The sequence below is a fragment of the Halichoerus grypus genome, chromosome 6 (genome assembly GCF_964656455.1).
Source record: "Halichoerus grypus chromosome 6, mHalGry1.hap1.1, whole genome shotgun sequence".
NCBI classification, from domain to species: Eukaryota; Metazoa; Chordata; class Mammalia; order Carnivora; family Phocidae; genus Halichoerus; species Halichoerus grypus.
This window is the reverse complement of record NC_135717.1, coordinates 118326538-118352116: the sequence shown is the minus strand read 5'-3', so window position 1 is coordinate 118352116 and position 25579 is coordinate 118326538. Positions and strand designations below refer to the sequence as shown.

General features: G+C 51.5%; 1 protein-coding gene across 5 annotated transcripts; it reads right to left on the bottom strand.

Moving 5' to 3' along the window:
- Positions 1-1526: 1526 nt before the first annotated feature.
- On the bottom strand, positions 1527-24979 carry LOC118538441 (keratin, type II cuticular Hb5-like). Of its 5 annotated transcripts, none has more exons than XM_036096400.2 (12): positions 24866-24979; positions 19762-19918; positions 18804-18939; positions 15891-16424; positions 12782-12990; positions 11315-11375; positions 10619-10714; positions 9780-9944; positions 9415-9540; positions 5961-6181; positions 3170-3201; positions 1527-2460 (listed from the first exon to the last, which is right to left on the bottom strand). In XM_036096400.2, exons 4-12 carry the CDS (start codon positions 16311-16313, stop codon positions 2309-2311), a joined length of 1485 nt encoding a protein of 494 aa, XP_035952293.1. In that variant the 5' UTR covers positions 16314-16424; positions 18804-18939; positions 19762-19918; positions 24866-24979; the 3' UTR covers positions 1527-2308. The 5 variants fall into 5 exon arrangements, with proteins under 5 accessions (XP_035952293.1, XP_035952292.1, XP_077932120.1 ...); XM_036096399.2 differs by having other exon boundaries at positions 19775-19918; XM_078075994.1 differs by lacking the exon at positions 9415-9540 and having other exon boundaries at positions 18804-19918.
- Between the last annotated feature and the right edge of the window lie 600 nt (positions 24980-25579).

Below are 25579 nucleotides of genomic sequence, written 5' to 3'. Positions count from 1 at the left end.
TTGGATGCTCAACCGACCGAGCGCCCCAAGGATGAGGTTTTGCATTAAAAAAAAACACCAGAGACACAAAAATGTGTATACACACCTTCCACCATCACCACCAGAAAGGAAAGGCAGGCCCTCCTCCATTCCATCCCGTTCTGCTCCAGGGCAGGAGGTGCCCAGTGGGACTCCCTTTCCTCCTCGGAGCAGATCTGGTGGCCCTTGGACCTGATTTTACCTCCACTCAAACTTGGTGGGATCCAGACCGTGGTGTGCCCAGCATGTAGCCCCTGCGGGACCCTCCAAGGCCAGGAGGCAGAGACTAGGGGAGTAATACACTAAGAAAGATCTTGGTCCTCCCAGGGTTGCAGGGGAACAATGTGCCCCCTGAGGACACATTCTGAAAGCATCAGAAGGACTGCATTGCCCAAAGAACTGCTCATAGGTTTTTCTATGTCTTGAGATCAAGTATGAATTCTCATGGCAAAATATCTTCTACCCAGTCAAGTTGTTTTTGAATCTTTTTTTTTAATCCCAAATAAAATAAAGTGGAAGGTGCGGAATTCTTCCTATAAATCAAATGAAAGAAACTTGTCCATCAGAAACCCCTCTCTCCACCTCAGCAGGGGGACACCACTTGCCTCAACAGGGACTCCAAACAGACTTCCCCAGTGGGACTTCTTGGGGACTGTCAGTTCAGGAATAGGCCAGAGGCAGATTTCCCCAATCAATTGCCCCATCCAGGCCGTCGGGGAAAATGTCCTCCAACCAGAAGTCTGGGTTTTACTTCTGGGTTCTCACATAATGGGCCTCTATTAACTGTCCCATAAGAAGATCTGCCCAAGATTCTTGGAGAGCAGAGACTATGGGAGTTGTTTCTACCACAGTTCAAGGAGTTTCCTTTGTGTCATCTTCTGTGTCTTATTTCTGAAGTGTCTGACTAGCAAAGCAGAGTCAGTTAGAAACCCTCGTCCAGAAGCAGTCTGATGAGCCAGGATGTTTAGTCTGAAGGTACAACTGGGGTAAGACAATGGAAAGTATATGAACTTCGGCATTCCCTAAACCTCAGTCTGAACGCTGGCCTAGCTGTGTGACCTCAGGAAAGGTACTTAACTTCCTTGGGCCTGGACTTCCTTATCTATAAAATCAAGATAATAATGCTGCTGCTGTGAGCAATGAATGAAATACACATATGATGTGCCTGACACTTAGCAGGTGCTTGTGGACACAGGCTCCTGTCTCCTCCTTTCTCCCTTCGCCTCCACCCCACCCAGGCGTGGTGGCCCCAGATTGGCTCTGCTTTCAGCAAAGTCAAAGGAGAAATGCAAAGAGATGAAGCTGATCCTGTGAGAGTCAGAGAGGAAGTCAGCTCCACGGTCAGAATCACCTGACCCTCCTATCCCCTCTGCCCACATAAACCAATGGTTGTCTGCTTTAGTTCCTCTAGGAATCACCTGGGAGCTTGTTTAAACTCAGATCCCCGAGCTCATCCATGGAACTTCTGCTTCAGTGGTTCTGGATAGAGTCCAGGATCTGTTAATTGAAGAAGTCCCCTCCACCTCCCATCTCTGGGGACCCTGACTTGGTGGTGGTGGTCCGTGGACCACACTTGCGGAAGCACTGAGATGGGTCGGGGATTGAGGGAGGAGGGGGGGCGCTGGGGAAAACCACAAAGGAGGCAGGCATTCATTTATACTAGGAGAAAATTTTTACCATCAATATTTAATCACACACACTCAAAGAGAGAAGGAGCCATAACAGGAATTGTCCAAATACAAAAAAAAAAAAAAAAAAAAATCCCAACCAATCACCAACCTAAACACCTCAGCCATTAGCTTCAGTCAACCTTTCCATCCTGACACGTGAAGAGTTGGGGGACACCCTGGGAATGCACAGTCTCTCAGATCAGTGAGGGGCCTCCCAGACCCCCAGTCCACTTGCCCCGCCACCCCCTCAGTGCTGAGGTGACACACCCCGCCGCTCCTCTGAGGGCAAAGCAGAGGTGTGCCCCCCATCGCAGTTCCCCGACCTGGCTCCCTTCCCAGAGGGTCTGGCACGCAGTCGGTACTTAGTAAATGTCTGCTAACCTGAAGGTAGTTGGGGAAGAAAGTGGCTGAGCAGCTTCTATCAAAAAGGGAGGGAGGGGAGACTCAATGGAGGTGGCAGTCATGCGCTCGAAGGGTAAGTCCTAACTGCAGTAAGAAGGAAACTGGAGAGTCAGTCTGGGTTCCCAGCCAGGGGAAATTCCTACACTGACCCTAGGGTCTCAGAGAGCAATGATTTTCCCTCCTGCTCCCCACCCCTGCCCCCATCAGACCCACACCCTCTACGCAAACCGCACCGATCTGACACTGGAGCAGGTACCCATTACAGAGGGGGAGCAGAGGATGTCACTGCTGGTGGCCACGCCCCCCGGGCCACGGGGGACAGTGGCACTGAAGTCCCCACAGACCATGCCGCCCTGGGAACGGCTCACACCTGTGGAAGGAGACACTGAGTCAGAATTCTCTTCCATCCCCGACATGACATGACCCAGAATTTTTTGGAACCAATGATTTGCTTTCTTCACATTCGGCACGACCAGCAGCATGAATCTTTACAACTCCAGGCAAATCCAAACCCATTGCCAACTGTTTCTGGAAGGAGTGTGTTTAGCCAACGGGATACCTAACTCTACTTGAACCAGACTAATGTTGAGATGTGTTTATACAATCTTTGAGCAAAAACTGATGGTCACAGTGGAGGAATCATCTAGAAATACGGTTGCTGCAAGGATGAGAAGAACGGATAGACACTTAGCCTAGGGACTGCGTACATGTTGGATTATTAAAGATAAAGATTTAAGAGTTGCCTGCAGTGGCCCAAATGATCAGAATAAACATCTCATGTTTCTTATCAAAACATTGTGCCATTTGAGGAGTATTCTTTGCGTAACTGAAAGACTTGGGCTATTTTTGCAGAACCAATTAGGGGGGCAGAACTTGCCACCATCACTAGCTTAGGTTTCACACATGTTCCAGGTGGACCCGCGTAGGGGCCAAATATTTTGGACCATCCATTTGTGCAGATCCCAGAGACTTCAGCCCCTTTATCCCCCACCCAGTGCCCCATAGACAGAGTCACCCATTAGATGCAACCCAGTATTAACACTCAAAAGAACGATGCCCATGATATACACCCAACTTACAGATATTGACGGAGCACACGCCTTCACACAAGCTGCAGGGGAGAGAGAGAGAGCAAACATTCAGAACAGAGTTCCTCTGCTCCTGCTCGACCGGGCCTATTCTGCTCCATCCTGAGTGAGGGGAGCAGAGCTGAGGGGCTGGCGGCATGCTGCCTACCCACTGCAGAGAACATCAGTGCTGCCCCTGCTCCCAGGGATCCCAAAAGGACAGGGGAATGTTAGATTGCAGGACCCAAAGGGCCACTTTGTGCCTTGTTTGCTTCTCGGCCAGGGAAGGTTGGTGTACTGAAAGGTGGACATGGGTTACAGTGGGGGTTATCCTCCTTGTCCCCTGGCTGGAAATTCCAGCACAGCCCAATAGAGGATGGGATCAGCCACCGCCTAACTGGGCACCTCTAGGTAGGAAAATGCTTGCCTCTCATTCTAATCGATCCATTTTTATCCCATGAGTTTACATGCTACCCCAGATATCCACCTGACTTGATAATGCAGAGGGAGGCAGGAGGGTATGGTGGTTAAGAGTCTGGACTCTGGAGCCAAGCCTCCTAGGCACAAATCTGGCTGAGGCACTTACTAGCTGGGTGACCTTGGACAAGTCACCTAGGCTTTCCGTGCCTCAGTCTCCTCATTTCTGAAACGGGGATGATCATACCCACCTTCCAGGAATGTGGTAAGCTCTACATTGCCAAGTGCCTACAAATAGAGCCCGGCACACAGTAAATGCACTGTGTTTGCTATTAACATTAGAAACATTTTGTTGATGGTGGGATATTTATATCGCTGCAGTGGGCCCCCTCCTCCCTCACACCCACCTGAACTTTCAGTTCTATGTCTCCCTCTTTGTTAACCCCCAGCTTCAAACCTGACCCTCCAGGAAAGCTCTAGTCTGATTCCTTCTGCCCGATGCAGAGCACCTCTATGCACTACAGCTTTTCCGTGAGGATCTATGCTTTGGGCTCACTTTCCTGCCACGTGAATCTGACTCTACCACAGCCTTGGAACTGTGCCCTTCCAGAAGATTCTAGCCATCATCCTGCCTGTGGAGTCACAATGCTAGCAGCAGCTGTCTCCAAGTTGAGTGATGATGGCTGCTTTTATTTTCTTATTTTCTGCAATGAGAATTACTTGCGCAGTCCAATTGAACTTATTAAGTGCCAAGAAGGGAAGATCTGTTAGAAGGTCAATGGCCACAATATGCAAGATGCCATACACTAAACCATCTTTTAAAATCTCATGTGTTGGGGCGCCTGGATGGCTCAGTCGTTAAACGTCTGCCTTCTGCTCAGGTCATGATCCCGGGGTCCTGGGATCGAGCCCCGCATCGGGCTCCCTGCTCCGTGGGAAACCTGCTTCTCCCTCTCCCACTCCCCCTGCTTGTGTTCCCTCTCTCGCTGTGTCTCTGTCAAATAAATAAATTAAATCTTTAAAAAATAAAATAAAATCTCATGTGTTGGAGACAGTGCCTCATTCATCATATGGTGGAGTTATTAATACGCTAATGATGATGATGATTACAATGAAAGTAAGTTCCATGGCGCAAATGCCCAGTGCCTCACTGAATGTAGATGAGCGGGTTGAGGCTAAGTGTACAAAGCAGGAGGTAGACTCTGGTGGCCTGAGGACATGGACAGAAAAGTTTACCTGCTTTGGTCAAGCACAGCACAAATCCAGCAGCATGGCCGGCTGCCTTGGGTGCCACAAATGTCAGATTTCTAAAGCTAACCTGGTTAATAAGGAGCCTCTCCACAGTACAGCCCTGCCTGGCCACCCTGGATAGACAGATTCTTACTCTGAGTGTAACCTGCTCCTACTTGTGCTTACTATGCACATTAACTCACTTAATCCTTGCAATAGCCTAAAGTGGTGGGTTTTATGATTACCTGTTTTACAGATTAGGAGGCTGAGGCATAAGGTTTCAGAGTTGGAAGTGGTAGAGCTGGGATTTGAGCCCAGGTGGTTTGGCTCCCAGCCTGTGATCTTAACCTTTATATTCTACTCCCCCCAGTCTAGCCTGCTCTTCCGTGACGGAACCCAGCTAGGAGGCAGTAATGATGCGGCCACCTCTAGGCTAGGGGCCCTGCCACTACCCTAAGTGTAAATCCACATTGCTCCTTCCCTTGCTGACTTCACTGCCCCGATTCTTGGCTCAAACTGTCAGCACAGCCTGATGTCTCCTGTCCCTTTCCCACCCCCTCAGCTCTTCTACCTCCTCCTCTGAGAAGCCCCCAACAGCCTCCCTGGGACACTAACCCTGGTCACCTGGAGGATGGATTTATGTCCAGCCCTGTCTTTCCCTGCTAAGCAAGGACGCTGAGCTGCTCATCTCCATTTGCTGGTCCTGAACATGGAACTACGGGGCTCCTTGTCTGTGCACTCCAAATCAAATGGCCTTTAACGAATCTTCTGAATGATTCCAGCTTTTGCAACCCATTGAGATGTGATTGCAGAAACATCCTTTCAGCCAACAGGGTAAAGCAGTTGTCTTGGAACAAGCTTGAGGTGCCGCCAGAGGGGCAGTGTAGGAGGGCAAAGATCACTGGAACCCTAACCAGGAGATTGGTGTAATGTAAGCATAGCCACTACCTAGCTGTGACCTTGAACAAGTTCCTTCCCCTCTCTAGGCCTCAGTTTCCCTGTCTGAAAATGGGGAAATGGTTGGACTCCATGATTTCTAGAGTCTTTCTGGAGTCTTTCCTGGTTTGAATGCTCTCTGCCTGGAGGATTATAGTCGAGCGAGGCAGTCTTCAAGCCCTGAGTGGGGATGTGAAGTGACCCTGAGCCCCGTCCTCACCGGCTCTCCTCGCCCTCCAGCAGCTTGCGGTAAGTGGCGATCTCCACGTCCAGGCCCAGCTTGGAGTTCATCACCTCCTGGTACTCCTTGAGCAGGCAGGCCATGTCCTGCTTGGCCTTCTGCAGGGCGGCCTCCAGCCCCGCCAGCTTGCACTTGGCATCACTGAGGGCCGCCTCGCCCTGCTGTTCCGCCTCTGCCACGGCACTCTCCAGCTTGTAGCGCTGTCAGGGAGGAGAGGAAGAAAGGAGTTTGAGGGGGCTGCAGGCTGTGGGAACGCTGGTGGGTCCCCCATGGCCTCGGTCAACCCCATTCAAAATGGTCAACTTGCAAATACACTAAGCAGGGATATAATGGCCCTTTGGAGCTTTCTTCCTCCATTTTTGTACCACTTTATTGTAAATCCCAAGTCCCTGGTGAGCCGTTAGAGGGAGGGAATGTTAGCACTGGGACAGAGCTGGTAATAAGTAGTGATATTATCTTACGTTTGTTTAGTGTTGTTAGTTTACAAGGCACTTTCACAGATGCTACCTTATCCGCCTCCGGTTACTCTGTGAGCTTGTGAGAACAGGCATGGTTATTCCCATTATGCAGATGAAGAAAATGAGACTCAGAGAAGCTGTGACTTGCCCTAAGCTACCAGTAATTAGTGCCAAGCCCAGGTTTTCATAGGCCACTGTAAGGGGTTGCATTCTCTGACCCACTGAGATCAGCATACTGGAAGATTCCCCACGTAAACACCCAACATACTAACTGTAGCTCCTCCCTTCTGCCCCACTTAAAGCAGAAGGAACTCCTACAACTCAATAGCAAAACCAAAACCCTTAATAATCTGATTTTCAAAATGGGCTAAGAACTTAAAGAGACATTTCTCCGAAGAAGACATATAAATGGCCCACAGGTACCTGCGAAGATACTCAGCATCACTCATCTCCAAGGAAATGAAAATCAACACCACAATGAGAATCACCTGACACCTGCCTGGTTGGCTATTATCAAAAAAAACAAGCTAAGTGTTAGCGAGGATGTAGAAAATTGAACCGCTTGCAAACTGTTGGTGGGAATACAAAATGGTGCAGCTGCTATGGAAAACAGTGTGGAGGGTCCTCAAAAAATTAAAAATAGAACTACCCTATGATCTGGCAATCCCACTTCTGAGTATTTACCCAAAAAAATTAAAATCAGGATCTCAAAGAGATATTAACACTCCCATGTTCATTGTAGCACTATTCACCACGGCCAAGACATGGAAACAACCTAAGTGTCTATCTACAGATGAACAGATAAAGAAAACGTGGTATAAACATACAATGGAATGCTATTCAGACTTTAAAAAAAAAAAAAGGAAATTCTGCAATATACCACAACATGGATGAATCTTGAATACATTATGCTAAGTGTAATAAGCCAGATACAGAAAGACAAACTACCTGAGTCCACTTATATGAAATACCTAAAATAGTCAAATTTTAAAAAATTTTAAATTAAAATAAAAGAGTCAAATTTATAGAATTAAACAGTGGGACAGTGGCTGCCAGGGGCGGAAGGAGGGAAAATACGGAGTTACTAATCAATGGTCATAAAGTCTCAGTTAAGTAAGATGAATAAGCTCTAGAGACCCACTGTACCACACTGTCAACAATCATGTATTGTACCCTTAAAAAATGCATTATGAGGGTAGATCTCATATTAACAGTTCTTACCACAATGAAATAAATATTTTTAAAAGCGTATTAGCATGCAAGCGAGGATAACTTCCAATCTTCTCTAATTTCACTTCCAGGACCATTCCCATATTTTATCACCTCAGCTATGAATAGCAATAAATTAATTGTGATACATCTTACACAGTGTTTGAGAACCACGACACAGAAGGGAGAGGATAGAAATTGAGCCACAGGTATGTGAGAACTCAGGATTAGGACAGAGGTCGTATCACAAACCAGTGGGTAAGGAATGGATTACATGATATATTTTCTTACTATCTGTAGAAACAAATTAGCTTAAACCTTACTCTTTGTATATACAAAAAATAAAGTTTAGACAGGTTAAAGACCTAAATGTGAGAGGTAAAACTATAAAACTAGTCGAAGACAAGAATGCAAAAGGATACCTCTATGACCTCAAACCTTCATAAGTATAAACCATTAAGGGAAGAGCTGATGGGTGTGGCCACATCCAGGTTAAAGATTTCTGTTCAGGAAAGCAAACAGACCAGTGACAGCCTGAGAGGAGATGAACTACAACATGCAGAACTGACAAAGGATTACGATCTAGACAGAATGGACAAAGAACTGCTGCAAATAGTCAAGAAAAAAGACAGGAATCACAATACAAAAATGGGCAGATAGGAATAGGCAGTGCTTAGAATGGGAAATGCAAATGAGTAAGTATGCCTATGAGGAGGCATTCGACATCACTAGTTAACCAGAGAAATGAAAATTTTAAAAACAGCTTGTTCTAGTTCACACCTACTAAAGCCACAAGTATCGGAGTCTGATAATAGTGAGTTTAAGCAGAAGCCCCCACCTGCCTATGCTGGGGCTGTGTGCTGGCACAGAGTTCTGAGGGTTCTTACGGGAAGTAATTCAGTGAATATCCTACAACTCAACATTTCCATTTCTTGCTTTATACCTTCAAGACATCTCTCATGTAGATGTACATGGAAACATGTATACATGTATAAAAATATATAAAAAATGTTCATGATACAACTGGTTGTAGTAGCAAAGACTTGGAGGCAAACGGAGTGGCCATCCATAGGGGAATGGACAGGAAACTCTGGTTTATGAATATTAATGCATTTGATAGCACAGAAAAGATGAAACAGATCATTTAGAGCAACATGCATGGATTTCAAAGACTTTGAACTGGCTATGGGAAGAATCAGATGAGACTTATGGCGTAATGTCATTATGTAAATTTAAAACACTAAGAAGTTTATATAAATTTATTTTAAAGGATACATATGTATGTATGTGTGTATGTAAATATATGTATGGAAGAGGGACGTATATTAGCTGCATGAGAATGAGTCTGGGATGGAGGAGAACGGAATAAAGATGAAGGAAAGAACACGCTGAATTGCAGAGATGCGCAGACGGTGGTCGTGTGCACTTTGAATAGAGTGGCATGGGATCAGTTCAGGTCTGTGCACCTCAAGTCCAACCAGAGAGGCGGGGAGAGAGACAGCAGGACATAACCTGCCCTAGACCACGTTATCTAAGGTATGTTAGAAGGAGAGAAGCAGTGAAGGGATAGGAAGGGAAATAACAGCAGAATTCAGAGAAGGTAGACAGACCTATCCTCCCCCTAAAATGTTTTGTGCAAACTTCAGGTGCAGGTGGTTAAAATCTAAGCCTCTCCAAAGATAGCAGCTGCCCGTCCAGGTAGGAGGAGAGCAGAGAGCAGATCAGAAGCAGCAGGTACGCTGGGTGAGGTCTCAGCGCCCCCTGACCTGCTGCTTGGCATTCTCCATTTCCGCTGTCAGCCTCTGGATCAGGCGGTTCAGCTCGTTGAGCTCATCCTTGGTTCTGCGGAGGTTCTCACCCTGCTGGCTCACTGTGGCTTTCGTCTCCTCGCACTGTGGGTTGGGGGACCAACATTGAGAAACAGCCAGTGGTTGTGACATTGTTGGAGGGGGTGCTGGGTTGTCACTGTGGAGAGCCAGCCCACTGTTCTTTGGCCACGGTCCCACTTCCTACACCTGCTCTGCTTGGGCCTATGCTGTAGCCCCTCTCAGTGCATGGGCACCTGTCCCAGGGAAGCTCCGGGTTCCGGCTATCCTCCCTGCCCAATGGGCAGCCCGGCCCTCCAGTTCACCTTGGTTTGGTACCAGGACTCAGCCTCGGCCCGGCTGCGGCTGGCAACATCATCATACTGAGCCTTGATCTCGGCCACAACCGAGTCCATGTTGAGTTCCCGGCTATTGTCCATCTTGACCACCACCGAGGTGTCCGAGATTTGTGACTGGAGAAGGTAGATTTCCTGTAGGAGACAGCAACCAGTGCCCTCAGCTCCAAATCCCTCTCTGATTCCCATCGCTATAGGTAAAGAACAGTCCCCACCTGTAGCTTCAGGAAATAAACTGCAAAATTTCAGAGGGGAATTTTAAGAGAAAAGGGCTGGAATTTGGACCATGGCCTCAAGGCAGTGAGTAAGGTGGAATTCCAGTAAAGCCTGGATCAACAGAGGCAGATTTCTAGGGATAGAGACAAAGGGGATCACTCCACCTGGGGCCCCAACAATCCAGATCCGCTCTAGCTATCTGTATAAATGTAATCAACCAGATAATGGACAGATTCAGATTCCTGGCTTTTCTAATTAAGTTTTCACACTACCGGAATTAATAAGATATTATTATCTCTATATATCCATACCTATATTCTCAAATCTCCACTTCATGTTGTCCTGTGTAGACAGGCAATGAATCCTAGTCTTTCAAATCATTTTAAAGGAAGGACATCACCCATTTCCATTTTGCAAGGAGGCCTGAGCAAGAGAAAATCTCCTCTGGTCACAGAAGGAGAGGTGTTTAGGCCCTAGAAGAGTTAGGGATGGACAACCCTCTCTAGAGCCAAGGGCCCAAGACAAGCCACAACCCAAAAAGCCTCCACCCTCTCCTCCCTCACTTGCTCTTCTGGAGATGGGAAGAAACTCACCTCCTCGTAGAGGGCCTGCAGGAAACCCATCTCCTCCCTCAGCGCCTCCACATTCGCCTCCAAGTCAGCCTTGCGCAGGTAGGCACAGTCTATGTCCTGGTGAACACACACGAGGAAAGGATAACAGGGTCACTCAGTGCCCCTGGACCTCTGCACTCTATAGGGGGCCCCAAGGCCATGTTCTGGCCCACTCTTCTCTATCACAGAAACATCCGTGGGACCACCTAGGAATAGGGAGTGAAGAGAAGTCTGACCCCTTACAGACTTTTTTCTGATTCCTCCAGAATTGGAGATCTTTCTGAAGTGGGTGGCCTAAAATCACAGCCTGAAATGGCAGACTGCTACCCCTGAGCCAGACTGGCCCATGGAGCGTGACCATGTGGTGGCCACAGAGCCATGCGTGCACGCCCCAGCAGGTCGTCCTTGGCACACAGGTCAGGCACCACACAAGTAGCTGACTCTCAGGCGTGAGACCTCATGGTGCTGCTGTCTGGCTCACTGTAGACTCCCTGCTTAACTCCCGTGGCCACTTGTAAATCAATGTCACTCTCATAGGGACATTGCTGACCAACTGGCCCCCATCTGTCAGTGGACTCGAGTGCCTGGCCACCACGACTAGACTGACACATCTTGGCGAGTCTCAGAGGCCCCCAGCATCCAAGATTTCATTCCTCCCATGTGGGAAGAGTCACTCACCTTCTTCAGCACCACAAACTCATTCTCAGCTGTGGTCCTGAGGGCCACCTCCTCTTCATACCTGAGGAGAGACACACAGATGGAGAGGCCCTTGAGAAGGAGGGCTTTGGACCAGCCAGAGAGCCCTAGGTTTTCAAGACTCCTTGGTTCTATCCTTCACTTGCTGCGTGCCTTGGGAGAAGAGGCTTGGCCTCTTTGGACTTCTATTTTTCAGTCCCAAAGAACCCACCAAAAGGACACTGGTCATGGAGCTCAAATCCCTGGTTTCTGATCTAAGCTTGGACTAAAGTTGCTGCAAAACTCAGGCAAGTCATTGAATCTCTCTGCATCTTGGGTTAAATTGCCTGGTGTGCAGGAAGTTTCTCTGGGCATATTTGTGGGATGAATGAAAGACAGACGCTCCGCGGGGCGGGGGGGGGGGGGGGGGGGCGGGTTTCAACCCGAAAATTGTACAAAACATAAAGCTCCATGAAGCCATCCCCGTGACGTTCTCTTCCCCTCCCCCAACATCCAAGGACTTGACATCCTGGAAGCACCCCACTGTGCCCAGACTGCTGGGGAACATTTCCACCCCCTTCCTCAACAACCCTGCACATTCTCTTACTCCCGCGCATGAGGTCATTCCTGCAGCGGCCCTGCCCATCCGGCGGGAGAACCAGAGTTCTCACAGCACACTTTCCACAACTTTTTAATGACAGAGTAATTTGGGCTGCTATAAACCCTGAGCTGTGTAATTACTGGCCCTCACACCTCCTACACTGGGAGACAGACCTTGCCACCTGCAAACAGAATTGTGTCGGCATTTGCATCCCCTCAAGGAAAGCGTAAGCCCATCGCTGGGCCCATCTGGATGGGAAAACCTGATCTTCCAAGATCAGAACTCCAGTTACTTCCAGTTAGTATTACCAGGACTGGTTATGTCAGAATCGCCCTTCTCTCTGTCCATATCTACCAGGTAAAGAGGAGCAAATTAGCAGTGACCTGGTGAGTTTAAACTAGGTAATGGCCAAACCAAACAAGTCAGGTTAAAATCAAAGATTTACATGGGCCTTTGAATTGCAGAGCCTTGCAGAACAAGAGCCTGGCGATTTATCTACAGAGTAAATAAAAGAATTACCCGAACTCATCAGATACCTTGAATGGCATCAGCCGGATCATCTTCGAGATATCTCTCCAGGGACCTTTCCTTTCCGCCCATCCTAGCGCTGACTGCTCCCAAGTTCTTCCCTCCAGCCCAGTGATGTCTACCCTCCTGTTTCATCATTCCTCTCTCTCGATCTCCCCAGGATATGGCGCACAAGAGCTGGGAGCCGAGACCAGATGGAGCAGGCTGAGAAAACAGAACCATCTGAGCAGTAGCCTGGAATGACCCTGACCTTCAGTGATCTCTGCCTCCTGGAGAGTTGGATGGACCCAGCCAAGACCTGCCCCACACCCATAACTACCCCCTGGCCAGGCCACACTCACTTCTTCTTGTAGCCCTCCATCACTTCCTGCATGTGGTTGAGCTCCGAGGCCAGCCTCCCACTGTCGGCCTCCACGCACTTGGCCTCCCGCCTCAGCGTCTCAAGGTAGCCTTGGAATAGGGGCTCCAGGTTGCTCTCACAGCACTTGCGGTTCTGGTAGAACTGCCACTTGGTCTCCAGCAGCTTGTTCTGCTGCTCCAGGAAGCGCACCTGCCACCCAGGGGGGAGGAAAAAGACTCAGGAGGAGCCCAGAGAGGTGCACAGGATCCCAGAGCCTTCTCTGCCCTTGGGGAGGGCCCCTGGCCTGCAGCAGCTTGACCTCCCCCCAAAGGCCAAATCATTTGGCAAAGCCTGAAAGTGCAGGTCACAAATGTTCCCCCAGTCGTGTTCCCTCACCCTATCCCCACCTCCCCGTAGAGCACACTATTTGTGATGTGTTTATTCTGCAAGAATGAAATAACATCTATCCTACAAAAACACCCCAGGCCATGGGGGGGTGCAAAAGTGGCCCCCCAAAGATGGTCACATCCTAATCCTTGGAACCTGGGAATAGGTTACGTTACATGGCAAAAGGGACCCTGCAGGTGGAATTTAGCTCATGGTGCTGAAGACCAGGAGATCTGGAATTATCCAGATGGCCCCAAGGGATCAAATGGGCCCTTTAAAGTGGATGAGGAAGGCAGAAGAGTGGAGAGGGGCACAGAAGGAGGAGGTGGAGGAGAGACTCAGAACCTGACATGGTCTCTACCACGATCACTGGCTTTGGAGGTGGAGGGAGAAAGGGCCTGAGTCTAGGAATGCCAGTGGCCTCTAGAAACTGAGAACAAGCTCCGGCAGCAAGCCAGCAAGGGAAGAGGGACCTCAGTCCTACAATCCCACGGAACTCAATTCTGCCAAAAGCCTGCATGTCCCTGAAAACAGGCCTCCCCTAGGGCGGACACCTTGATGTTGGCCTCATGAGATAATAAATTTGTGTTGTTTTAAGCCACTCAGCTTTGGGCATTTTTATGGCAGTGATTTAAAAATGCACCCACCATACTCTCCCTCCCTCTGATCCTGGGGCGTGAGAGCCCAGCTCGGGGGCCCTGAACCGGGAGTTAGGAGACCTCCCACTGCCTGACCCTGCCACTAACCAGGCCCCAGTGCCTCCTTCTCTCTGAGCCTCACGATAAACTGACGCAGCGGCAGAACCTCAGCAAGTGTACACGGGCAGGCCCCAGGCTCTTTCTACCCAGCGGGCAGGTTTTATTTGGCCAGCAAACTGTTTTACAGAAATCAAATTCATTGCCAACATTTAGTAATTGAGTAATTTCAGGCAAGAATCTGGATCTCCGTGACCTTGACAAACCAGAGGCTCAGGCAATGCCGGGCCTGGGGCTGGTGGTGAATCACAGCAGCTGCCCCTCCAGCAGGCATGCGTCTCAGCTTGGCTTCATTCGGGTCCTGCCAGGCCCCATGCCCTTGTCAGCCCTGCACTAGGTGATCTCCTCCCAAGCCCTAACCTTCTGGGAGCACAAGCCTGGTAGAAAGCAGCCCTCAACTGCCCACCATTGTGGGAAAAGAAACCAAACCCTAATTAACCAAAGGCATCTGCCCTGGGTGGCCCCATGCAGGCCCACTCTCGGGCTTGCCCACTATGCCGGCTTAAACCCATCTGGGCAATACACTTTGCACACCCAGAGTGTGATTCCGAGGAGGTGGGGGTGCTCCCGGCCACCCCAGGGGAGAGAAAGCCAGCCTGGGGCGGCAGTCTGAGTCTCTCTCCTCAGACCGGAACTGACTGCTCACAACAGAGACTGCATAGCTGCGTGCTGCCCAGAAGGCTGCGTGCAAAGGTCCTTGCACGCTCAGGGCCCTCACTGTGCTTTCGAGCAAATTAGACAAAGGGACCACTCCAGGCAGACGCAGGCTCCTGCTGGGGCGCACAGCCGGGTGAACAGAGCATGGGCTGGGTTTCAAACACCTCCCACCCCAACTTGGTGCATGTCCTTGTGAAATTAACAGCTTGCACGATGTGCTGATGGCAGGGAAGAGCCAGCAGCATGTTAAGAATAGATGTATGTAATTCTCACAACAACCAAATAAGGTCGTTACCAAGTGAGGTAGCATTTATTAGGCAGATGAGGATAGAGTAATCACCTAAAAGTGTATGTCCTTCACCCTGAGGAATCTTGAAACTCACTTTGACTTTTAAAACTCTATGGGAAGTTAAAACATTTTATCTTATTTTTTAAAATAAATTATTTACTAAGCACAAAAAAAAAAAAAAAGAATAGATGTATGGCACCGTCGCTTGCAAAGATGCCTATTCCTGATGGTGGCATTTGTCTGAGAGCAAAGCTCCCACACACCGTCACCCTGTGTGCATCCAAAGTCCCTGGGTGTAGATATGCACACCATTCTGCCCTGGAGATGAGCCTTTCCTCCCCTGGACTTCAGAGGCTGTCCTCCCTCAGAGAGGCTCTCAGGGGGCACCACTGAGTCAGAGAAAACCAGAGCTCTGCATCCAACCAGAAGATGGGCTCAGAGACTGCAACATCAGCAAAGTACAATTCAACAGCCCCTCTTGGGCCTTCCCCTGGAGTTTCTTGAGTCACTGTCTTTAATCTGTGTCAGTATTGGGTGGGGAGGGCGCCCCCAGCGGAAGTCCTGGGAACTCACAGTCTGTCCCCAGCGGAAGGAGCAGGAGAGGAGCTTCTGGCCCCTCCTCATCCTGGTTCCCCTCTCCACCCTGGGGATGGTGGCATCTCCTCTAGGAGTGGGGTCAGACACCAGCCTAGCAGACATGCCCATTCCCCTGCCCCTGCCACTGTGTGGTGGCTGAGATCCAGAAGATGGGGCCATGGACATGCTCTCAGCTCTTGCTGGGCAGGGAAGAAGCAGCAATCAATGCCCTGTTCTGTCTGGTGGCTTCACACCCATTACTGATTGCATTTGATTCTGCTGGTAACACCTGAAAACCAAGAGCCCAATTCAGTCATGTTCTCAAGGCCACGTGCTGATGAGTAGCAGGCCTGGGACTCAGAGAACATGAACCCAGCTCGTCACTGGTTTCCAAGTCCCTTGCCCGTTCCTGTGCCACGGCCCCAGGGAGCAGCCCGCAGACCCACCTTGTCGATGAAGGCAGCGAACTTATTGTTCAGGCACTTGATCTGCTCCTTCTCCTTGTGCTTCACGCACTGCGCATTGGGGTCGATCTCCAGGTTGAGGGGCGTGAGGAGGCTCTCGTTGACCGACACACTGGTGATGCAGGGCGGGCTGGGCCCGCAGAGGCCCCCTACCCGGTAGCCGAAGCTGCGGCCGCTGCGCAGGGGCCATCCACAACTCACCGCCGTGCGTGGGGACCCCACGGCATACAGGCTCTGGCTGCCGAAGCCCCCAAGGCACCTGTAGCCAGGCCCCCCAGGAGTGCCCCCACGGGAGCTCAGGGCACCGGCGCAGCTGCGGGCTGAGGGCTTGGGCAGGACCGCAGAGCAGGAGCTGAAGTTCCTGACCCCGACGCCGGAGCCGAAGCGGTAGGAACGGCTCGCCATGTCTTGGCCGTGCAGGGCAGCGCAGGCAAGGTGGAGAGGCCCAAAGCGTGCAGGTCTCAAGCTGGAGACCTGTAAGTGCCCCTGCCTTTTATGGGGCGGATGATAGGCCTCCTAACAACATAAAAGGCAGGAGAAAGTTATTAATGCCATTTATGAGCGTGGGAATCTCCCACTAGGCAGACCGAGAAGCAAAGCTGAAACTTGTCTCCTTTAATAAGCATGTGGAAGAGACCCCGTGTCACAATAAACCTGTCCCCTAGTGCCTTTTTGGTCCCACAGGCCTAGACAAGGCTCTTCAGCCCCTAATTCACCTCCCACCCTGTGAGTCCACCTGCCATCATTATCCCACACGGGCAAGTGGGGGCTTGGGCCGGCCCATCCCTGAGATGCCAAGGGTCCCATGTCCCATAAGGTCGACGGGCCCGTCCTCCCAGGCAGATTACACGTTTCCCTCCGTGAGGCCGCAAGGATGCCTGGCTCATCTTTCCAGGGTGGGCACATGCAGAGTGAACTCTTCCAGCCTCCCCTGTTACTGCGTTTCCTACATTGTCTCAGAGTCGAGTCACTGGGGATGGTAGAGACCCCTTGGTGCAGAAAGCACGCCTTATCTACTTTCGTAGCCTTCACGGCAACCAACACATATTAGGTCTGCAGGAAGCATTGCTGGAATTGAACAGACTGGGCACAGGAAGGAAGGGTCAGTATCTGGAGAGCGTCTTCATCTAGGCCACAAATACTGATTGACCCCTCCACTGTGCACCAGGCCCAGGAGCTGTTCCCCCGAGGAGGTGCCTTCATTCACAGGCAAGTGCTGAGGTCCCACTGGAACAAGGCCCTAATCTAGATGCCGAGGGAAACAGAGCTGGACAGAGCTTGCCCTTGAAGAACCTGGGTCTCCTGGGGACACCAGACAGGGGCAGGAAAGATCCATGGCAAGAGAGAGAAAGACAACTGATCAGGTAAAGGGGATGTTCTTGGCTTTCCCAGGAGGGCCACTCATGGCAGGTGGAATGTCACAAAGGAGGTGAGACCTGAGGCAGGGCCTAGAAGATGACGGGACATGGCAGAGAGAATAGAAGCGGGGGTACCAGGAGAGCCAGTGAGCAGGCCTGGAAGCCAGAGAGATTGCCTGGTTCCTGAGATCCTCTGCCAAACCAAGCTCTCGGCCAGGGCGCCTCACCCTCAGCCTCCCACCCTGATGTCACACCCCGGAAGGGCAGGATGGAGATGGGCCCCGGGGGGGAAAACCACTGCCTGCAGCCCTGACTATAATGATGCCTAAGCCTCCAGCAATCCAGGCTTCTGAGTAGAGCTGTCATTACAGAGAATCTCTGCCTATGAAGACAAGAACCAGGAATGGTCTTCCAGAAGTCCCTCCTGGGGGAACAGGCTTGGGGAGGGGGCATAAGAAAGAGCCACACAGAACAAGAGAGAATGGGGAGGGTCTTTCTGCTCGCTCTCTCTCTCTCTCATGCACGCACGCACACCTCACAGCAGGAGGACACAGAGGACAGAATCACACTCTATGTGGGGAGCGCAAAGATGGATGCAGAGGGAGCAGGACCCGCCCCAGGAGCACCGGTCTGAGAAGAGGCCCCTGTTCCCACACCTGGAGGACAGAGCTCCGAGGCTGAACCAAGTCACAGGATGGGCTGGGGAGACACCCCATCAACTGACTTCCTGCAGAACCAACTTGCCCCAGCCTTTTGCTCCTGTGGCCACAGAAGCACAAATCCCACACTAACCCTAACTGGCAGGAAGGGGAGCTGGGTGAAGCTGAGAGAGCCCCCCCATGGTGGGCAGGCAGAAAAAGAGAAGCAAAACAGAAACCGAAACTCAAAACCGATGCTCTGGAAGGGCCTGCCTCACGCTGGGCTCTATTTTTTTCTTTTTCTTCATTCAACAAGTACTTACTGAGTACTTACTATGTGCAGGGCGCCCTTCCATGAGCTTGGGGTACATCAGGAAATAAAACACACAGAGGTGGAATGGGCTCCCATTCCAGTGGGCGAGATCGACAATAAACTTAGGAAATGAGTCGATTATATATTTGATGGTGATACGTGTGTTAAGAAGAAGAAATAGAACAAGAAAGGGGGACTCAGGAGAAGTGGGAGGAAGATGGGGTCCAATTTTAAACAGGGTGGTCTGCATCGGCTGCCCCAAGAAGGGGACGTGGAGCAAAGGTTTTGAGGAGGTAAGGGAATGAGTCAGTGCACAAGCCTGAGGTGGGGACAGGTCGGGTGTGAGTGAGGAGGCCCGTGTGGTTTGAGCAGAGAGAGTGAGAGGGGGCCCCAAGTATGGTGAGTTCAGGGGGATACAGAGAGGGAGGGGAGAGCACCAGTGGTCCCTGTGGGACCCAGCCTGTTCCTCACTGTGCCCTATTGCTTACCTGTGTGTGCCTGAGCTGCTTCCGGTCCCAAGCATTGCATGGGGAAAATAAAAGCAAACCTACTTCAGTGCCTTTGGAATTGAAATTATGTGACCCACCTTCACACCGGGTCACTCCAGAGCCTGCAGGAACTCATGGCAGAAGGCTTCCCACTGTCCAGGACGGGCAGCATCTCTGGTGACCCAGGCATGGTGTCACCTCTGGAGCGGTTCCTGCTGCCTTCTCTAAGGGGGTCTCACATGGATATTCCCCAAGACGGAGAACTGGGTTAGCCTCGTTCATCAGTACCCCATTCGGAGCACCCCTGTTGGGCAGGTTCTCATCAAGGCTGCCTCGCTCCCCAATATCCGGACTGGCCCTGGGTACCTTTGGCTCAAATATAAATGTCTGGCCTAATCTCGCTAATCTTGTGGCCAGGGTCACAGGGCACAAAGACAAGCACCTGGGACCTCTTACCCCGGAAGGGCCTACGTTCTGGGCAGGCAGAACTTCCAGGCTTACTAACTGCATCCCTGTATTCTGGTATCGTAAAGAACGCTAATGGTGTGAAAAGAAAACAATGTAATGGCTCTAGGCAGATGGGGGGCATCGAGCGGGCTGGGGGAGCTGATGGGGAAGAGGACTTTATCACTGACATTGTTTAGAACTGCTCCTGCTAGGTGATCATAAAAACAAGCTGATTTTTAGTCAGTTTTATTGTTGTTTTTAAATTCTCTACCAAAAAAATGCGCCCCTATGGCCTCCACCCAGGGCGGACCCGTCCCACTGTACCCCCACCCCTTCCCATACATCAATGAATGGCTCAAATACAGCCGAAGGTTATTCCCTGCTCATGGAACACTGCTGAGGGTGCAGATTAGTTATTCAGGGACCAAGGTTCCGATAAATGCTCTGATCCCCTACCCCACTTAGCATACGTAGAGCTAGCCTCTAGGATGCTAGATGAGTCACCAAAGGAAAACTGGGGATCTCTTGTTATGGGTCCTGGAGAGTGGGGGGGTGTACTACATGGTCTTTCTGGTTTGCCTCCAGCTTAAGGACACTCGTTTTTCTTACTGATATCACCAACATTATGAGGGTGTCCAAAAAAAATCCAGAAGGGAGGATCTCAGCTTGAATCTTCTGCTATGCCCAGTTCCTGAAGGAGAGTTGGCAGTTCCTGGTCAGATTCTTCAGCTGGAAAACCACCAGTGCTGGGTGTGTAGGGAGACCCCTGGAAACAGAGAACACAGCTATAGAGGGAACGCTGCTCACAGCCAGCCCAGGCTGCCCTGCCTCCATCCGTCTTTGGCCGCAAGCCTTTCCCGAGCACCTGCATGCATCTGGCAAGGGTATCATAACCACGCTAACTGATGCTCTAGGGACTAGGGGGTGGGGGAGCAAGGTAGCCACTGAATACCCATCTCTCCCTCCCCCACCCCGCCCCATCTGTGAGTCCCTGGCCCAGCACATCTGCTCATCCATTAGTTCAGCAATTGCTTATCAAGCGCCTGAGGGTCATGCATTGCACTAGATGCTGGCGACACCGAGCTGGGCAAAAGCCAGGCCCTGCCCTCCAGTGGCTCACAGCCTACTGGTCACAGTGGGAAACCCAACATCTATGGAAGTGTGGTGACAGACATGTGCAAAGATGCCAAACTCCTTTTAAAGGAAATGGCCCCTGAACCGAGTCTGGAGGTGCCCAAAACCAGGGGACAGTGTGTGCAAAGGTATGGAGGGACACCCAGCTGGCTGAGTATGGCTGGAGGGCAGGGCCTCCCCTGCGGAGTGATGAGGAGGGAGGCAGAAAGGAGCACGGGCAGGGCCCAGGAGTTTCCCCTCGTCCTGTCAGCAGCAGAGAGTTTCATCTGTCTTAGAGGGGCAGGCGGGTAGGGTTACTTGGTGATGGATGGATGGGTGGGTGGATGGGTGGGTGGGAGGAAGTTGACTGGATGTACAATTGGATCGACTAAGAAGCAGGGCGAAGAACAGATTGTGAGAACATGATAAAAGGCAGCAAATCCAGCTGGCAAACTATCACGTGAAACAAGATGAGAAATAACACGGCCTGAGCTAAGACCGTGTTGGAGGGGATGGAGAAGAAATGGAAGGACCACGAGGTGTCAGCAGGGCTTGGCAGTTGGTTGGATGTGGGATAAGCAAAACAAGACGGAATAGCCAAGAGCAAGGCAACTGCCCTTCCTTGAGCCCTACCACCCCCCACTCAGCCCTGTATCAAGACGCCCGATCACAGACCTGCCTGAGCGTGCGGAGAAAATTAACTGAGACAGTCGCACAGAGCACTTAGCACACTGAACACTCAGCCAGTGGTCACTCTTGCTCTTCATCCCCCTTGGGGTCCCAAGCCAGTGTGTACTAGAAAATAGCACAGCCCACGGGGCCCGTCAGCGTGGGGATAGACTGTCCCGCATATCACACTGCGTCCGCTGGGCAGCACAAACTTGGAGTCGTTGTGCAGGTCACATTAAATATGGGTGTGAATCCACATCGCGCTCCGTGAAGCGTTACCTCAAGGGCGCAGTCGCTATCCAGCAGGCGGCTGTGAACCTGAGACAGGGACATATCAAGGACAGAGGGCCAGCCTCACGGCCAGGAGGGGGCTTCCCCTTGAGCTGGCCGTGGGGCACAAGGATAGGAGGGGCTGTTCCTATAACCCTGAGCCCCTGAGTCAGCTTCACATCACGTTTGATGCACTTTTACTGCAGCAGGAATGTCAGTAACAGACTCGAGAAATATTTCCGTACACGCAGAAGTTTGGGGTCAAACTTCAAGTATTTAAAAATTTTTTTAAAGATTTTATTTATTTATTTATTTGAGAGAGAGAGACAGCGAGAGAGGGAACACAAGCAGGGGAAGTGGGAGAGGGAGAAGCAGGCTTCCCGCGGAGCAGGGAGCCCGATGTGGGGCTTGATCCCAGGACCCCAGGATCATGACCTGAGCCAAAGGCAGACGCTTAATGACTGAGCCACCCAGGCGCCCCTCAAGTATTTAAAATTTTACTAAGAGTAACACCTCTTTCCCTCCTGATTCCAGATCAGCAGAAGTTTCCTGCCCCTGGATTAGATCCCTGCTTCTAAGATGCTCTCAGGCTAAGTGAGGGAAGAGGACAGACAGCCCAGCGTAGAATAAGAACCTGGAACAGGACAAGAAGGGCAGGGATGTGGTTATACCCAGGCGGGGGGGAGGCAGGAGCAGGATTTCTGGGGCATGAGGTCATCAGAAGAGCATGTGCATCATCAAAGAAGATGGGAGGGGGATTTGGGGAGAACAGCTTCGGGTCTCCTGCACCTAACAGGGGAGGGAGACACCAGCTCTTCTGATTTCCAGGGTGAAGTAGCCTCTAAAAAGCTATGAGGCAGATGTACAATAAACTAAGATATTCATTGTGGTGAATGGAAATCCAGCGGATTTTTTCCGGTGGTCCCAGAATGGCAGCCAAGTCCCAAAGCTAAGCACAAAAGGGCATCAGTCCTCCAAGTTCGAAGAAGTTACACACTGGACCCGGCCACCACCTCGCATGGTCACCAGCTTTGGTGGGAGGAGCGCTGAGATGGAAGGGTCTACCTTGCCAGCATCCAGCAGCAGGGAAGACAACATGTGGCCAAACGTCACAAGACAGCACCATGTGGGGGGACATTGCGGGAACCAACCCTTGAACAAACGGGCACGCCAAGCCACCACCCCCATGGTGGCCATGGAGCTCCCCGCCCCCACCAGCTGTCACCTAGGCAGAGCCCTGCTTGATGGTGCCCCCTCTGACACAACACATGTTGGAAATCTCCAAAAAGAAGGAGGTGATGAAAAGACCATGCCCCACGAACCAAGCCATGAGAGCCATATACACGCAAGCCAGGGCTGGGGGCAGGTGGTTTAGGGGCGGAGAGAGAGAGAAGAGGTTTGAGCAAACTTTAAAACTGAAATTGTATCATGAATTCAGAATGTCTTCACTTCTGGAATAAGATGATTCTAATAATCAGAAGTGGTTGTAAACTATGAAAAATGTAGCCAAGATGTCCATTCCAGTAACTGCAGCTGGGTCGTAAACCACCCTGAAACTTAGCAGCTTTAAAAATGCAAGAATCTGCAGTCTGGGCAGTGCTCCGCAGGGACGGCTCATTTTTCTGTCCCAAGGAGCTCCTGAACTGTCAGGCGTCACCTATAGACACACGTTGTCCAGAGCAGTGGCCGCTCCAGCCCTCTGCAGCTCAGACCGCCTAAGCGGGAGACGGAGCAGTCTGAGCACCCTCACCGCTTCCAGAGCCCCCTCACAGTGCTGGCCAAGACACACCCGGGGCTGTTAGGGCTGCCGGGGTTCTGAGACCCAGCCCTGTGAGGGGTCTTGAAGGAGAGGAGGTGGTCTGTCTTGGAGTGGTGGGAAGAGCGAAGGGCATGTGTGAAGCAGCTGTACCCACAGGCAACAAGTAAGGCTGCCAGGGGACAGGGCTGATGTCACAGGGTGCCCAAAGACGGCAGTCAGTGGGCTGCAGTGACGGGGGACTCAGCTTTGGGCTCTATTTAAGGGCCATTTCCAGGGCTTCCCAAGGCGGTCCACGGGACAGGGAGGCAGCTACCTGCCTGGAGGGTGCGGTGGGACAGAGTGCCCTCCAGAATCCTCCAACTCAGGCAGCTCAGAAGCCTTGCCAGAGAGGGACTTTCAGGAGACAGACAGGAAGAAAACTTGGCCCACAAACACTTATAATTACCCCTTTCCTGTCTTCTTCCAGGGGATCACCCAGCAGCATCACACCTGCATGATGTGCAACCCGCTTCACAAACCGAAGCCCTGAGCTCTGAGGCTCAGGGAAGCCCGTGGGGCTGTGTGAGTCACCCCTCCGCTGCAGAGGCGCCTCAGAAAAGACACCCCCGGACTGCTAGAACTGCCACGCTGTTCCACTGGAGGGCACCCTAGCCTGGCTGCAGAAAGCACCTCAAGCCACCATGTGGAAAGCCCTTTTCCTCCAGGAAGCCTTCCCAGGTTGATTGACACAAAGTGTGGCTTCGCTGACTCTTCCCTGCCTGGATTTTTCACTCTCCCAGCAGCTTCCCTGCGAGTGCTCAGCTCACCATGCTCTACCCTCCCTGGGCGGCCAGCAGCCACCACCCACCGCGTGTTAGCTTCCTAACAGATCTGGGTACCAGGCTTCCCTCCTGCAATTTATCATATGCCTTGACAGTCTTAGCTCCCTAAATATCTGCTTCCAAGACACATCTACCCGGTCACCAAGCATCTGAAGGCTCCTCAGCCCAGCCCCAGCGGGCCCAGCGAAGCCCCTATAGCTCATCTCCTAGGCCCTTCCCACTTTGTTTATTGTATCTTCCGTTTTTCTTTTCCACCTCTTGGGCAGAGAGGTGAGTCTGTCACATGCTCCAGTTCTTGGCACAGTGTCCTCAGGAGCCCATAGAAGCTACTCTCTGTTTTGCTCCTCTGTTCCCTTCGTTTCGTACCCCTCCCCCAGCACAGGCAATGCGTGTGATGTCCTCACGTATGCGCTCACGCCTGGAAAGGACAGTGTTTGGGGAGTGTGTCTGTTTTATCTCCCGACACGGTATGGTGTCCACAGGTTCTCACTCAACACTATGTCGTCTATAAGTACGACATCGGCTCTGTGACTTCTAACTGCCTTGATTTACGTTCACCCTCTTCTCCCTGTCTCCGTCCAGTCTGTCACCTGGCTTGCCCCAGCTTCCTCCTGCTGCACACAATGCCACCAGGAATTGTCTCCTCCTTGCGGGAGAACGGCTTTCAGGAGGGGGGCTGGGGCTTACAGGGTTTCCACCCGCCTAAATACACTGCATAACGCTGTGCTGCATTCCAGAACACCTTCCCACCCCCCACCCCCCATGAACAGGACCCCACCCTCCCACCCCACCCCCCCTTGCACGGGACCCCACCTTCCCTCCCACCCCCCGTGTACAGGACCCCACCTTTCCTCCCACCCCCCATGCATGGGACCCCACCTTCCCTCCCACCCCCCCGTGCACGGGACCCCACCTTCCCACCCCCCCATGCATGAGACCCAACCTTCCCACCCCCCCATGCACAGGACCCCACCTTCCCACCCCCCATGCATGGGACCCCACCTTCCCTCCCACCCCCTGTGCATGGGACCCCACCTTCCCACCTCCCGTGGAAGGGGTCCCCATCCCCCCAGCTGCTCACCCACAGTCGGTAGCACCCACAGTCTGGTCTTCGCCATTCCGATGATAGAAAGACACCTCACGGTTCTAGTCTGCAGCTTCTACGAACTGGTGGGACTCATCCCCACCTCACGTGCTGGTCGGCCACTTGGTCTTTCCGTTGGCAGAGCTGGCCGTGCAGACTTCAGCTAGCCTTCCACTGGGGCTCCTGCAATCCTCTTGCTGTGCTATAGGAGGTCCTCGCATACGGTAGACGCTGCGCTTTTCCCAGACTGTCGACTGTCTGTTCCTGTTTTCTCTTTCAGTGAACTGGAATTCTTCATTTTGATGTGTTCGTGTCAATCCATCTTCTTTTTTACCTTGTGGTTTTGGCTTGTAGCATTTGCTTGAGAATTCTTTCCCCGGCCCTAAGTTACAAGGAAGTTCTCTCACACGTTCTTCTGTTTGCGTTATAGTTTTATGGTTCCTGTCCAGGCCTTCCGTTCGTCGGGGGATCTCCCATGGGATATGGTACAGACTGGACTCCAGCTCTCCACTTTTCATGCAGTGAGTCTGCTTTTACCAATCTCGCCAACTGAATAAATGGCCCTTTGCTTGTTGTCACGACCTTTATCAAATACCAAATTTACCTTTTATTAAAGGGGCTGTTTTGAGCTCTCTATCCTGTTCCAGGGGCCCATTTACTCGTTCCTGTGTAAGTACTACACTTTTTTATTACTGTGGCTCTCTGATCCTC

Bases quoted from the DNA above. Each gene is read 5' to 3' on its own strand.
- LOC118538441 (XM_036096400.2), bottom strand. From the start codon at position 16,313: ATGGCGAGCCGTTCCTACCGCTTCGGCTCCGGCGTCGGGGTCAGGAAC. The intron at 9,541-9,779 runs GTGAACTGGAGG...CCCAACCCACAG, and splicing joins AGTCCTGGTACCAAACCAAG to TGCGAGGAGACGAAAGCCAC. The intron at 2,461-3,169 runs GTAAGTTGGGTG...CTCCTTCCACAG, and splicing joins CGTGTGCTCCGTCAATATCT to GTGTGAGCCGTTCCCAGGGC.